This window comes from Heterocephalus glaber, unplaced genomic scaffold (assembly GCF_053883595.1).
Source record: "Heterocephalus glaber isolate CG9 unplaced genomic scaffold, H.glaber_assembly_v1.0 deba00001553, whole genome shotgun sequence".
In the NCBI taxonomy this organism is placed as follows: Eukaryota; Metazoa; Chordata; class Mammalia; order Rodentia; family Bathyergidae; genus Heterocephalus; species Heterocephalus glaber.
The window spans coordinates 10,166,193-10,182,348 of record NW_028258344.1 but is presented as its reverse complement, the minus strand read 5'-3'; the positions used below and the strand labels follow the sequence as shown (position 1 = coordinate 10,182,348).

Genomic DNA, 16,156 nt, shown 5'->3' with positions numbered 1-16,156 from the left:
AATGCAGTTTGTATAAGGGAGGAGAAGCTAGACCCTTTATTAAACTGTTCCTCTCAAAATATGCTCCTGTCAGTGTTGGACATTTCTAGAGAGAGTTGTCAGAGGGACAGGAATAAGCTAAATGATGATGGCACTTGACATCTACTGACTCTGCAACCACTATAAGAGGGAAGTGTAGCTTCAAGTACCCCTTTTTCAGTTTCACATATATTCAATTAACTAGTGTTGGGGTTGGCTTTAGATGGGTCTTTCTAACATCTAATCCCAGGCTTTAACTACTACACTAAGCAGTGGTTACTCAGAGCCAGAAGAGTGTCAGTAAGTACATATGTAGTATTTCCTTCTTTGATAGGAATGCTAGTTTCATTGAACAAGTACTGAATAAGAGTAAGGTATTGATTGGCAAAGAATACTGTGATTTTTGTGCAGACAGAAGCATGTGAGGCTGGTACAACTGAGTCAAAAGTGGTTGAGCAGCTGTGCTTGAGGTCCAAGGTATAAAGAGGTGCCCCATGCTACAGGGTCCACAGCTGTGTCCCATGTGTTTTTATTAAGTTTAAGAGACCTAAGTGAAATCGTAGGTTAACATAGAGCCAAAAGTGATAGCTACTAATTTGTTGGATGTAAGAGGCAATCCCCCCAAAATCTCAACCAGGTGGGACAATGAGAAGAATCAAGTAAGATGAATTATGTGAAACCTATGATAATAAGGTTCTGCATTTGGGTGCAGAGCACCAGCTATTCATGACTTTTAACTGTGGCACATTGAAGACAGGACTTGGTTACTGGCTCAACAGGACATGGCAGGGTAAGGAAGACTGCCAAAAGCTGCTCTGTTCTTTGACTGCAATAATGACATTCTTCTGTATTGCTTATCTCATTTTCTTCACTAGAACATTAGCTCCTTGAGGGCAGAGATTTTGTTGGGTTTTTTTTTTTCACTGCTGTATTTCCAGCCCCCTTAGAAGAGTGCCTGGCTTATTGGTCCTCCGCTAATGTGTGTGAAAGGAATGAATCAATCAAAAAAGGCAAGACTTATGGCAGTTATCCTGATTACTTATGGCAGATTATCAAATATTCAGATGCTACAATTAGACATTTTTTTAAAAAATTCAATCATCAGACTATGACTTTCCTAACTAGAAAGAGTATGACTTAATTGCTTTAAATCCAGTGATATAGCTGGGTGTGGTGGTGGACACCTGTAATCCCAGCACTTGGGAGGCTGAGGCAGGAGGGCCGCCATGAGTTCGAGGCCAGCCCAGCTACATAGTGAGTTACATAGCAAGACCCTATCTCAAAAAGGGGGTAGGGATGTAACTCAGTGGTGCCACGCCTGCCTGAAGCTCAATTTCCTAAAGTTCGATTCCTGGTACCAAAAAACAAAAATCCAGTGGTGTTTGTATTTTACGTTGATTGAATGGAACCTATGTTGTCTGTCATCTAGTGATCTTTTGCTGTAAGAAAAGTCTTGAATGTAAAGATTTAAAAACTGTTAAATAAGCAATGATACGTTAAGTGTATATTTTCCCTTTTTCTAACAGATCAGAATTATAGGAAGATATATTTGTTCCCAGTATACATTATGATTTGATTGATAAGTTGTTCTCTAGGATGCTTCTTTGGATCCTGTGTAAGACACTAGTATTAAGTCAGATAAAATGTGGAGAAGAGTGCTGTATAAACCTAAACAGAGAAATAATCCTGAAATGACTTTCCTTTTTTGACCATGAATTAAGTGAGATCAATTAGATGAGTTGTTTATAAAATAGAATCCTGGTACAAGTTTGGTGTTAACTTCAACAACTTTTTAAAACTAATTTCCCCTATATTTAATTTAGTTCTTCTTGAGAGTTTTGGCTCTGTAAATCCTGAGTTAAATAAAACATTCAACTGTAATGACCAAGTGTGAGACTTGGATCCCTGAAGGAATAAACCTTGAATCACAGCAGCTCACTTCAAAGGGTCTCATACCCACAATCCTGGAGTAGAGCCTGTCCTTTCCTCCAGTTGTCTTACTGGAAACTGTTCCTTAAATTATGTCCTAGTGTCCTTGAAGAGTTGATATGACCATTACATGTCCGCTTAAGTAGAAAAATGTGGTTTTTTAGCTGAAATAATTAGAAGGGATTTGATAATGTTTACCAGTTTACCTTACCAGTTAAAGTCCCATTGAGTTACTTAAGAAATAAATTCTTCAGAGAAGATATGTAAATTATACATACACACATATGGAATCTTTTGAAAAGTAAGATTTAAATAATATTAAGAAATAAATTCTTCAGAAAAGATATGTAAATTATACATACACACATATCGAATCTTTTGAAAAGTAAGATTTAAATAATCTTAATGTTAAGATTAACACCAAGTACTTTTTAAAGACAAATTCCAGAACATATATTAATAGTTATTTTCTCTTATTTTCTCAAGGTTTTATGACTTACCTAGTGGAGCCTTTATTTACAGAATGGGCCAGGTTTTCAGATACACGTCTATCGCAGACAATGCTCGGACATGTGGGGCTGAATAAAGCCAGCTGGAAAGGACTGCAGAGCGAGCAGTCCAGCAGTGAGGACACCGATGCTGCATTTCAGTTGAACTCACAGTTATTACCTCAGGAAAATCGGTTATCATAACCCCGGAACCAGTGGAACAAACTGCCTCCTGGAAGTTTTTAGAAATGTGAAATGGGGTCTTGAGGTGAGAGAACTTACTCTTGACTGCCAAGGTTCCAAGTGAATGATTCCAGCATTATTTATTTCCAAGATTTCCTCTGTTGGATCATTTGAACCTACTTTTTAATTATAAGACCTGAACATACAGCAATATGCATTTGGCTTTTATGTGAAACCTTGAATATGCAAAGCCCAGCAGGAGAACCCGAAAGGAAGAACAAAAGAAGTTTCTCAAGTTGTGCCATGTGCTTTTCAAAATATTCATTCTTCAAACCCATTCTACAAACTGTGAAACTTGAACTGAATCTTTCAGCAGCAATCTCTTGGAATCCAGCCAGTCTGATGCAACAGTGTGTGTCTGTATCTTCCACTAAGTTCTCTCTGAGAAAACGGAAATGTGAAGTGCCCAGCCTCTGTTGCCTCTGGCAAGACTCAATGTTTACAAATCAACTCTGAAAATCTTGGTTCTAAATTGCCTTGGAGCATGATTGTGAAGGAACCACTAAAAAATTTAAAGATCAAACTTTAGACTGCAGCTCTTCCCCCTGCTTTGCCTTTTTTTTTTTCTTCCTTTGGATGCCACCAAAGGCTCCCATTTGCTATTTTATTTTGTGCACTGGAAACTGAGCATTTATCAGAGTACAGCCAAGCTTTCATTCCAGTGCTGTTTGGCAATGCAAATTTTTTAAGTGTTAGTTTTTAATTTGGGGCGGGAGGGGAGGAACACCAATGTCCTAGCTGTATTATGACTCTGCAGTGAAGACATTGCATGTTGTTTTCACTACTGTACACTTGACCTGCACATGCAAGAAAAAGGTTGAATGTTTAAAACACCATAATCAGCTCAGGGTATTTGCCAAACTGAAATAAAGTGGGATGGGGAAGTGTGTCCTTCAGATCAAGGGTACTAAGTCCCTTTCGCTGCAGTGAGTGAGAGGTATGTTGTGTGTGAATGTGTGGATGTGTGTTTGTGTACGTTTGTGCATGTGTGACTATGCATGTGTCATGTTTATCCATGTGGGAAAAGATTGGAAATGTATGCTTTTATTTATTTTAGAATATGACATAATAAGCAGCCACACTTGGGGGAGAGGAAGGTAGGTAAGCTGTAACAGATTGCTCCAGTTGCCTTAAACTATGCACAAAGCTAAGGGACCAAACTTCTCATTTTGATTTGAAAAAGTGCATTGTTTTCTTGTCCCTCTCTTTGATGAAACGTTACCCTTTGATGGGCCTTTTGATGTGAATAGATCTTTTCTAGGACAAAATTTAAGGACTAATTTTAAACTTAAAACATTCCACTTTTGTAATTTGTTTTAAATTGTTTTATGTGTAGTAAGCACAACTGTAATCTAGTTTTAAGAGAAACCGGTGCTTTCTTTTAGTTCATTTGTATTTCCCTTGTTACTGTAAAAGACTGTTTATTAATTATGTTTACAGTTTGTTGCAACAGTCATTTTCTTGGGAGAAAGCTCAAGTGTAAAGCCATTTGTAAACGGCTTTGCCAGACTCATTTTAATATGTGCCTGTTGCTGTTAACTTTTGATGAATAAAAACCTATCTTTTCACATTTTTATCTTTGATATTTACCTTAAAACTCAATCCTTTGGAAATCACAATGCTAAATTACAAGTAAGTCAGTTAGCTGTTTGGCTCTACAGTGATTCATCAGAGGTTTATTCAGAATTGTGTGCAGGCACCGTCCTGTGGGGTTTTCTGCTGTTATCAGCACCTTCCAAGTGTGCGCTCTGAGTCCTGGTTACATAGCTTGCATAGTCCAGAGTAGTGCACAGTCGAGATCAGCTTTGAGCCAGGCCCTGACTCCACAGCCACTAGTTCCCACAGTCAGGAACTGCATGAGACATCACCTCTTGCGAGCACTAGAATAGTAGTTGTATTTATTTCTATCATTGGCCTTTTTAAAAGTAATATGAAATAACCAATTAATTCTGGATTGGTATCAATGTAAGAACAGTACCACTAGGCCGGCCTGTCCTGTATTTTCCCAGGTCTAATTCTTTAGAAGGGAAATAGTGCAAACTTTAAGGTCAAACATATTCACCATTGTTTGAACAGAAAAGAGATGTCCAATGGAAATATAATAAAATCCACTTAAGTAATTTTCAGTTTTCTAGTAACTGCAGAAAAAATAAACACGAAATTTTAATAACATTTTATTGCAATACAGCCAAAATAATTTATTGTTTCAACATGTAGTCAGTTTTGTTTTGTTTTTGGTACTAGGTCTTTGAAATCTAGTGTCTTATTTTATACTTCCAGCACATCTCAATTTGTACCAGCCATATGTCAAGTGCCCAATATGCACATGTGGTTAGTAGCAACCATGTAGGACAGCATGGATATTGAGGTGTGAAGGTAACAGAGCTGAGTGTTATCTGGGGAAAACCAACTTTTATGATATGAAGTGATATCACCTTGGCAAATTTGATGTGTTAAGGAACTGATAAGTCTTACAGCCTCATAGACCATTTGGCAGTATATGAAGAATAGAACTCATGGCATACTCACATTAACCAAGCTCACAGTGACTGATATTTTTAAGAAGACAGTATCAATATTTTAATTTATAATGAGAAATGTAACTATCAATCATTCTCTCCCTTTAGGCAAATCTTGAGAAGCCAAATTGTGAACTGGATTCTGACCAAGGAAAGCAAGTTGCCTCATGCATCCATCTCCCTATGGGGATACGTCTGCTGTTATCATATCTGTGGACCTGGGTACCCTCTTCCCTGGATGATGCTAGGATTCTCTGCCAGTTGTTCCTTCTCCACATTAGCTTCTGATGGGCAACTCCATTAGATATGTCATTACTTTCAGCCGTGTTTTTGAGCTTTTCTAGGCTCCATTCTGCCTGTATGACTTCTTACTTCTGATTTTCTTACAGTTTAATAATCAGTATCCTATTTGCACATTCTCAGGGACATGTCAGTGTTGCTTCCATCTTTCTGCCTAAACATATAATAAACCCAATGAAAAGTTGTGTTTTATTATGTATATGTGGGAGTCACCTTCTATTGCCCTATTTCTTAAATGTAACATATTTATTCCTTGAATATTGACTTTTTAGAAATTTTGAATTCATATTTTTCAGAGTAAGCAAATATTAATGAACAGAATGCAAAATTCACACAAATTTTCAAGGTAAAACAGGAGATTTCAAAGAATTGTTAAGCATGTAGAAGCCCCTTTGGACTCTTGGTCCAACATTTTAATGGCGAGGGAATCTCTGCTTTAGGAGCAAAAGTCCTTGGAGAGAGTTTTAACAAGTCCTAGTTCAACAATGATAACTTGTCAATATTTGCATTCACTGTAAATGTGGTTTCTAATGAACCTCTTTGTATAAAAGAAGTAAAAACTACATTTTATGTCTTCGCAAACCTGGGAAATATCCTTGTACCTGAGGTACAGGTTAAGAGGTGCTAGTAATTCCTTCAGGATTCTGAAAAGGGTCTCTTAATTTTCCTCAATGCTTTCTTGGCTTTTATTAAACTATTTTAAAATTTTAAATTTTCACATCAGGAGTTTCCAGTGTCTTCAAACATATATAAATATTTTAATGTATATTGTTTAAATTCCCTTCCTATTGTGTCTGCCAACTGACAAAATACATATTGACCAATAATATGAAGTCATACTGCCTTTAAGAAAATGTACATACTAGTGACCATAGTTTCAATATATATTTGGAACACTTAGGGTAAATAAGGACAAGACTTAATCTGCAGTCATTCCTTCCTAACGATCTGTAGGCAGCCTGTGTCATTTGGAAGACCCCAAGCCCATGGTCTGTAGGAGGAATGACCACTACTTGGGGGTGAGCTGACAAAGGGCACATATTGGGTCACCTCTGTCTTCCTGGTTCCTGTGTTCAATACAGGGCTGGTGTAAATTGGGCCATCAATAAATGTTTGTTAAATTAATATGGAGTTAATGTGTGCCCTTTTTAGCTATCAAATTAACACTGAAATTATTTTGAAACTAGTCTACTTGTGCTGAAGTCATGTAGTGAGCAATATGAGTTCCTGGTGTGTGCAGAGCATAGCACTGGAAATAAAAGGGTATTGAAGATTACTAACCATCATCTTTGTACTCAAAAGTGTTTGTATATAACATGGCTGGTTTCCATATTGTAGAAAATGAGTAAAGCATTGTGGTATCGTTTAGGTGAATGAATGGTTTAGTTAATGATGAAAATGATGCCATTTCTAGTCATTCTTGTATTTTAAAAAAAATTTAATTCATGTAGCTCTCAGATTTGATTATAAGTTTTAAATATTCAGTATGATTCTTTTTAAAAGTAAAATATTTAATTTTATCAGTTATATTCCAAAATGTTATATCTATACTACGTAAGTTGTCCTGAAGCCCATCTCAAAGCCTGGTAGGATGACAAAGGAAAGAGAAGCACCCCTGTTTTTGGTATTAGATTTTTTTTATTGGCTGTTATTTAAGCCTCCAAAGTGACTTACTCTATTTCAGTCTCCCTCTAATCTCATCAGTAGTCTTTAAGAAATTCCATCTTGCACTTATCTTTAAGCTGTGCATTTATTTGTTTTTAAAATTTAAATTTGAAGTATTTCTACATTACTGTGTCCTACAAAAAAAGAAGGCTGTTCCTAACTTATATGTTCTTTTTCTTAGCTGAAATTTATAAAAATTATATACATTTTTGCATTTTGTTTTATTTTGGGGGTTTTTTGGTACCAGGGATTGAACTCGGGATCTTGTGCTTATGAGGCAGGCGGCAGAACCACTGAGCTAAATCCCTGGCCCCCAAAATTATATACATTTGAAGGCAAAAAAGAAGTAAGTTTATCTTAGTTTGCTCAGGTTGCTATAACTAAGTCACCCATACAGTAGATGACTTATAAACAAAAGATTTTTTTTCACAGCTCTGAGGCTTGGAAGTTGGGAGATCAGGGTGCCAGAATGGTTGTGTTCTGGGAAGAGCTTCCAAGTTACAGACAGATTTTGCTAATTCCAAGTTGTATCCTCATGTGGGTGGTGGAAGGAAAGGATTAGCTCTCTTCTTATAAAAACAATTCCATCATCGAGTCTCCAACTTCAGGCCTAATTACCTCGAAAAGGCCCTAGTCTTAATACCATCCTATTAGAGGTCTGGGTTTCAACACAGGAACAGGGGAGGGTGTTAAACAAACATTTAATAACTGCTTAACTTCCTAGGTGTAGGGCTGTACATGTAGTTCAGTGATTCCCTAGCATCCTGGAGACTCTGGGTTTGGTCTGTAGCCCCACTACCACCACCAAAAAATCATAACTAGATGAAAATTTATACAGCCTTTTGTTTTCATTCTGTAGCCTGGGCTGGCCTCAAACTCATGGTGCTCCTCCTGCCTCAGCCTCCTGAGAGCTGGGATTGCAGGTGTGCACCACCATGCCTGGCAGAAAACAGCTTCTGAATTTCTAAAAATCATCAGAAAATAGAAGTTAGGTTTTTCCATTAGAGGGGACAGAAATTTGTTCTAATTATTTCAGATAACTACAGGCTCTGTCGTGAAGACTTAACACGCATAATGAAGACCACTCTTGTGAGGCCAGCCTCAAGACGCAGAACCTAGGATCCAGACATTGTGAGGAGCTTCTGGTTGCATCTGCTTTCTTCTACTCTTGGCTCCTATTCTTCCATCCCTTCTCTACCTTGAAGCTTCAGCTTAAAACACTATAGTATAATATGGTTTTAAAGAAGCATCATCTCTAAAGGTTGACAGACCTGGGTTTGAGTCCTTCAAGTTATCCCATTTTTGAGTGGCTTCCTAACCTGCAAAGTGCCTACCTCTTAAAAGTATGTATTGACAAGGTGCTAAGTCAATGGCTGCTATGAGTACTCTCATTTCCTTCTATCTCTATAAATCCATGGATTCAGTTGTACCTCATGACATCCATATTTGAGCTCCTGGTACTAACTGCCTCACCCTCTTCAGGTTTCCTTATTCAGATTCCTGGAAAATCTAATTGGAACAGCTCACCAAGGCTGTGTACAAGGGTCCTGCACAGTCTGCATTACCAGGTGTTCCCCTTGGCAGCAGTGTAGGCCAAAGACAAGGAACTATCTGGGTAACTTGACTCCCAGGATCAGCACTTTATGTACTGATGTATCCCTGTTGCTAATGCCATTATTTCACAATGATTTCCCAACCATACCTAGCTCTCATCTTTTTCACTGTATCTAGAAGTACACTTTCTTCATCCTTTGATATAAAGCATGTCTGGGGCCAGGTATGTAGCTCAGTGGTGCTGTGCCTGCCTGACAATCGCAAGGTCCTGAGTTTGATTCCCAGTATTGAAAGAAAAAAAAAACATGTCTACCCAATGAAGAGCAATGACCATTAGACAACATTAACAGAGACTTGCTATAGGTTCGATAAAAATCCTATTGTGAAGAGCCTGTCCTTTCTTCACAAGGCTCTTCCAGCTGTGAAGCAATTAAGGCTTGCTTTAAGACAACCGTCTGGTTACTTTCCCATTTACCCTCCTGAGCATTACTTTCATGTTCTACTGTTCTTTTTTCCTACTACTCTTAACCTTATGGAAAGAGCCCTCTGAGCTTCATAAAGAGCTCTGGAGAATCTACCAAAAAGAGAAAAGTTGAGAAGGAACAGCTGTAGGAACATTAAGGCCCTTATGAAGTGAACCAAGGTCAACAGTCTGAGGGAAATGTATTAAGATTTCTGGGTTATTTGGTCATGTTATTTTTCTTCTCCCACCTATTCTCAAGGGCTAACATCAAGACCAATGAAGAGCTTAGCCTGCTTATAGGGTTTCCAAGGAAAGTTTATGATGAATCTTACTAAGGCCTAAGTTCAAGAAGGTAGTTCAGAAGGCTGGTCAATCTACAAAAGGCAAGAGGACACAGGGAGGGGCCATAGGAATGGATGAAGGCTCATGAGAACTACTGCAACAGCCTGTCATGAGACCCAGTGTCATTCTTCCCAGCAATTCCAGAGGTGAATGTGTAGGATAAACTAAAAATTTTAACTTCTGTTAGAGTCTGTCACACACCCACACAGAACTTCTATTTTTGGAGAAGTTAGCAGAACAATGGCTTTTCTAAAGTGTGTTTCTGGTAGTTATTACCTTTTATCTTCCTTTTTATCACTAAGATGCAGACTCTTAAGAATTCCTAACATAGAAGATGTGTCTTATGCAGAAGGGCCAGTCATTGAGGAGACAACCAGAACTAAAGATGGAAAGTCTTGCCTGTCAACATCAGACCAATGAAAGTGAAAACATAAGATGACACCCTTTACAGGTGCTAGAGACCATGTGTCTTAGGAGAAAAGATTCTATTGGAAATTAGGCTTTATGTAAAATAAAGCAATAACAACTAACTTCTTAGCACTTTAATATTCACAGAATGTGTCCAGAACTATTTCATTTAATCCTCAATAGCTTCTGAGCTGCTATTATTACCCCTTTTAAAGAGAGGATATTTACTTGGCCAGGATTACATAATGCTCCAAGTGCAGTGCTCTCTGACTCATACTATCCCTATCTCTATAAAACGAGAGTAACTGGACTACACAGAAGTTATAGTACACAAAACATTATACCATGGCAGTTACCTATCTGAGCTTTAGCTGTAAAATGTAGAGTTGATCTGTAAGGTCTCTTATTCAGGTACTGTGCTGGGTGGGAGCACTGCAAAATGAATAAGGTGGTCAAGAAAGTAAAACTAGAGATTCCATTTGACGCAGCTATACCTCTTCTTGGTATCTTCCCAAAAGAATTAAAAACAACATATGCACATCCATGTTTAGAGCAGCACAGTTTGTAATAGCTGCATCTTGAAAACAACCCAAATGTCCATCAACAGACGAGTAGATAAAGATGTGTTTGGTTTTTTGTGGTTTTTTTTGGTACTGGGGATCGAACTCTGGACCTTTCATTTGCAAGGCAGGCAGCAGAACCACTGAGCTAAATCCCCGGCCCAAGATGTGTTTTTTTTATACAATGGAGTACTACTCTGCCATAAAGGATAAGCTTCAGCTATTTATAGCTAAATGGATGGACCTTGAGACCACACTCTTAAGTGAAATAAATAGGACACATATGCTTAAAAACTGCATTGTTTCTCTGGTGTGAGAAATTGAAAATGGAAATAAGGACTGAAATATATAATGGATGTTGGGAATGGAAAGAAGGTGTTCGAATGGGAAGGGAAAAAAGTGAAATAGAAGGATAAAATGGAAACAAAGCTTTTGTATATAGGGAATGGAGGAGGGGGCTTGGGGGAAATGGATAAAATAAAATAAAATAAATTTTTTAAAAAATGAACCAGGTGGATGTGAGAAAAGATAAAACAGATCAAACCAATCCCAAAATGGGTTCTGGGTTTCAGAATTCTGAGGAAACTCAGATTTCTCCTGTCTACATGCTGAGATCTATTTAAGAGAAAGAGTGAATGAGAAGTGATAGAACTCATTGTAAGGCATCTATTTCCACTTGAAAGAACCAACATATGCAGTGTAAAAGTATTATCTATTAAAAAAAAATACATAGGTGGTGGTGTCCATAGAGAATAAAAGAGTTTGCTTTATTTTAAGTTACTTCCAAATATTAGAACATAGCCAGAATTTAATACTAATACAAATATAAGTTTCTTAAGAGGTCAAAATATATATCAGGCAAATTCTTTTCTTAAAAGGCAGAATTTTTAAACCATAAGATATTTAGAAACAATGTACATCAACATTCAACAGTTCAAATTTAGGCTAAATAACCAAACTATGTAAATTACCTAAAATAATTTTTGTTCCTATTTAAAACAACATATTTCAATAACTTAAAACGTCAATCTACTCTTCCCATCTCTTAATCCGCCCAGGAAGTACAACTTTTCCATAGATTTAAGTAACAAATGCAAATATTTACTTATGGTAGGAGATTCTGACCTAACTATGGCTGAGTTCAGCAGAAAGAGGAAGTCATGAGAATGTATTAAGCATTTTAAAATGGTCACTTATAGTAGGTCATAAGCCCTAGGTGAAAAAGGCAGTTCTTATTTTGAGACAAGCTCTCATTAAGCTGCTCAGGCTCCAGTTCTCCGCTTTTTTTAAATTTAATTTTTTAATTTTTTAATTTTTTTTTTTTTTTTTAAGACACGGTCTCATTACATAGTTCAAGCTGGCCTGGCCTTGAACTTACTATGTAGGCCAGGCTGGTCTCGAACTTTTAGCAGTCCTCCTGCCTCAGCCTGCCGAGTGCTGGAGGTGTGTGCCGCCACACCCAGCTTCTACTTTCTAATAGCACCCAAAGTTTGTGCATAATATAATTCTTGGAACAGCATTGTGACCAATAATAAATAATTCATAGGAAAGTCATTTGCCTGTTTGATAATGTTTCCTTATAAATAGCATTAATATTTTGACCAATATTTAAAAATGTTTAACTCCATTATGCTGACATTTCCAGAAATAGCATTAACTCAGCAATAAGTCATCTTTTGATGTCATTTATTAAACTGAAAAGAAAGAAGGTTTTTACCTAAAAAGTAATTAAATTCAATACTTTGATTTGTCACTACTTGGAAACTACATTTGCTTCCTCAGCACTGGATGGCAATAATGTGCATGCAAGCCTTCCCTGTCCTCAATTTTGCTCTAATGGAAAGCATTATAGAATCTTAGCAGTGAACATCATCCAGTTCCATGCAAAACCCACCTCCAAAACATGGGAGGAAATCCAATATGTAAGTTCTATTCAAGGCAAGAAGATTCCAATCTCAAATATTTCATTTCAACAACTTCGGTTATACCAGCTGTTCTATCACTGAATAGTAAGCAATTCTTGAAAATGAATGAAGATAATAGTACCCTCATTTGCCATCATTAATTTTTATGTGAACTGTTTTATATCCAGATATATTCACATAAAACATTTGTACAGATAAATTAGTGTTAAGAATTAAAAATGTGTAACAACACAAATGTCTTTTCTGTGTTCTGAATTCTTACAAATGTTTTCAAGACTGGACATCTGAACACATCAAAAACATTATCAGAACCAAACTTACAGCATTTTCATTATTGCTTAATCCTCCAATTAGGTTAAAAAGGAAACCAATGAATATTAAAGGTATTTACTATACAGTGGTGATTTTTACTAGTCAAACTGAGCCCTCACAAATAGCTGAACCAGGATAACCTCTCTTAGTTCACTGTCCATTAGGAGTTTGAAACATTTTCAATGAGAGCCTTCATTTTTCCTGTAGACTTCAACATATGTGGCCCAAACTGGAAAAAAAACAAAGGTATAAAGATAGATTCTGGTTCTTGTAACAGTAATGATACGCTCCACCCCAAAAAACAGATCAGAGCTGGATATGTTCTGCATTAAAAAAAAATAAAAACAGCTCTCAGTAATATTAAAACCTTTATGGACAGACAGGTTATTATAAATACAAGATCTATCAACAAAATGAAAGGCAATGTGGTAACCAAATTTATTCCTAGAAAAGAAAATGATAATCATCCTGTGTCAGTTCAATTTTCTCAGCAAAGGAGGAAGTGCAAAGTTTCCCTTGCAATTCTTTACAGAGTTTCAAGGGCACCACCATTCGATGTCTACCTCCCCAGAGTAGATAACCATAACCGCCACTTACCCCTGTGAAGGTCCAGGTAGATAAAGGGAGTGTAGAGGTTACCACCGGAGAGCCCCTATGCCATGTGCTCGATCTCCACCCATGCTCTGATGCACACCTTCAAGGCCCACCTCTCAACTCTCACCCTCGTCAGAGGCTTTTACAGGGCGCCCAAAGAAAATGACTTTTTTTGGTTTTTGTGAGACAGGGTCTTACGATATAGTTCAGGCTGGCCTCTGACAGCAATCCTCCTGCCTCAGCCTCCCAAGGATGACTGGTGTGCACCACCACACCCAGCCCAAAGAAAGTGATCTTGCTTTGAGTTTCCATATCACAATATATACATTGTTCTAAGATAACAATCCTATTATCCTGACTTTCAATTCATTATGCTTAAATACAAATATAACTCTGCATAGAAAACTTGACAGTGGAGACTACTAAGCAGTGAGATCCAAAGTTAAACTTCTTTATGTTCTTTATTTTAAATTCTTGAACAGCTATTACTTTTATAATGAGGAAAATAAAAATATAAATGCTAAACAAAAATGTTATCCTTTTCTTAGCTAACTGCAATCTACTTGTAGGTAGGGACTAAATCATGCATCACATCCCACTGAATCTTGCAGAGGACATAGCTAAATGACTTGCAAATGTAGGGGTTCATCCATGGGGTGCATTGCCACATAACAGGAAAGAATTTCAGCTAATACGCACCAAAACTGTCTCTGAGGTGGTGTCTGATTCAGACTTTGGAATTCCTTTTTCAACTTCACTTTGGCTGTTGCTTCGATACCGATAAGCAAACTTCTTTTTCAGAGCCTCTGCTATGAGAGCAGCAGGGTCAGTAGCATCCACTGGCTTGGGCTTTACCTCTTCCTCTGACCTTAGAGAAGTGAACACAAGGCAAAAAGACAGATAGTCATGCTGGCATCCCTCAGAGAAGTACGCTATTGGTCTTTACCTGATAGGCGGAGCACCTCTAGCACCACAGTCAATGACAGAACTAACACTGCTACCAGTGAGACAGAAACCCACATGGAAGCCTCAACAAAAGAGCAGGCGCAGAAGTCTGATAAAAGGGTACTTATCCTACACCTCCAGAACATTGCCTGTGCTCTCCTTCAGGGCCATTAGGGTTCCATCTTCCACCCAAACTTAGGTACATACAACACCTTTAATGAATGAACTACGGAGAAATCATAATATAGACTACATGACTTAAATGGGAAAAATAAAAAATCACCTGGATTGCTTGTTTTGCTTCTATCTTTGCTACTGTGCACAGGAGGAGCCAGCAGGTCCCATCTTTTTTTTTTAATTAAAAACTGCTGGACTGGGGATGTAGCTCAGTGGTACAATGCTCGCCTAGTATGCATAAGGTCTTGGGTTCAATTAGAATTCTATTACTCACGGCAGTCATGTTAGAAAACATGTATCAAAAAGCCTGGTACTGTGGTTTTATAAGACATAAACAAATGAGGAAGCAAGAAAGAAGGTTAATACACCCTCACCTCTTGACTGACCGAAGCTTTACACTGTTCATATCTTTAAGGATCTCTAGCATATTTGGCATGTCAGGTTTCTTTGGGTTGTTCTTAGCCAAAGTCTTTCCAGAATTGGCTTTTTGCTCTCTACGTTCTTTAATCAGATCAATAGCAGATACATTTTGGTGGAGCCCCACTAGAAGGGGTGGTGGTGGTGGAGGTGGAGGTGGGGGAGGTGGTACTGTAGTAGCAGATGTGGTAGAATCTAAGTCACCTACAGGAGAAATAAGGAAAAATAAACAGTCCTGCTGTTAATAAACAAGAAAGAACATCACAGTTTTTAAAAGCAAATTTAATGTTCAAGACTTTAGTATTCTTAAAAACAAATCCTTAAAAAGAATCTCAGTTGGGGCCGGGAATTTAGCTCAGTGGTTTCTCCACCTGCTGCATAAGTGCAAGGAACCCGAGTTTGATCGCCGGTACCAAAAAAAAAGAATCTGTTATGTAAGAAGAAAAGCAGTTTTCAGTTACTTTGTGAGAAATGCCTAATTCTGAGCTACTGTATCATGCAATCTAAACTCTGCAGATGGAAAAGTACCATTTAAATTAACAGGAGTGTTTTTGTGGTCTCTAATGCACGTCTGTGACACAGTGCATGATCACTTTTAGCAGAAATATAAAGCAGTTTTTATCATATAAACACCTCTATCTTCAATTCATAGTTTGACAATTTAGTACTTTTATAACTATCAGGAAAAAAACTAAATTCGTGGTTCATTTAAAGCATATGTTCATTTTGAGACTATTACGCATTAAAAGCTTGTATACACTAGAATATGTACAGAAGAGTTTTAGATTTACTGGAACGAACTTGTGGAAGGAAAAAAAGAGTGTCATAGCTAATTTTCAAAACAAGAAGTAATTAAGAGTTAAAATGTTATTAAATAAGGACCTAAAATTCATCTACCTGTGTAACTGGAAGTTGGAGAGTTATTAGGTGAACTGTACTGATGGAGGCAGAAAGGAAATAGTACAAATGCAATAGTTTTAATCAAAAGACTCAAATTACAAAAAGATCACCTAAACATAAATTCTAAAGTATCCATTTATAGTACTTTTCCTACTCTGCCAGAAGAGGGAGATGAAGCAAAGGAAAACAGCAATTTAAGGAGAAGAAAAAAACAAGACTCATATTTTAAGGTTCATCCACTTTACGGAAAAACACTCATTGCCCCTCCAGCACCCAGTGCCCAGAATGCCTTCAAACGTCATCTAGCCAAGGTGGAATAAGGATTCCAAGATGCCATAAGCAGAGTGACTCGGAGGCAGGGTAATTAATCATCCTCATCCTTTTGACAGAGCTAATA

The 16,156-nt window shown here is 37.5% G+C and overlaps 2 protein-coding genes across 13 annotated transcripts in view; one reads left to right on the top strand and one right to left on the bottom strand.

The window, feature by feature from the left end:
* The window catches only part of Pde7a (phosphodiesterase 7A), a 169,077-nt gene extending 157,257 nt beyond the window's left edge, over positions 1-11,820 (top strand). For 7 of the 9 annotated variants that reach the window (XM_004842120.4, XM_004842121.4, XM_087190403.1 and 4 more), the window contains one exon: positions 2,434-4,246. In XM_004842120.4, the coding sequence (XP_004842177.1) occupies positions 2,434-2,639 (206 nt within the window). In that variant the 3' untranslated portion in view covers positions 2,640-4,246. Of the gene's footprint in view, positions 1-2,433; positions 4,247-5,305 lie in introns of those variants that run through there. The other 2 variants (XR_002393947.2, XR_002393946.2) reach the window with 2 other exon arrangements.
* A 965-nt stretch (positions 11,821-12,785) lies between these two features.
* Positions 12,786-16,156, bottom strand: part of Mtfr1 (mitochondrial fission regulator 1) — a 52,064-nt gene continuing 48,693 nt past the window's right edge. For all 4 annotated transcript variants that reach the window (XM_004842122.4, XM_004842123.4, XM_021256075.2 and 1 more), the window contains 3 exons: positions 14,817-15,063; positions 14,020-14,188; positions 12,786-12,955 (listed from right to left, as the gene is read on the bottom strand). In XM_004842122.4, the coding sequence (XP_004842179.1) occupies positions 12,887-12,955; positions 14,020-14,188; positions 14,817-15,063 (485 nt within the window). In that variant the 3' untranslated portion in view covers positions 12,786-12,886. The remainder of the gene's footprint in view (positions 12,956-14,019; positions 14,189-14,816; positions 15,064-16,156) is intronic.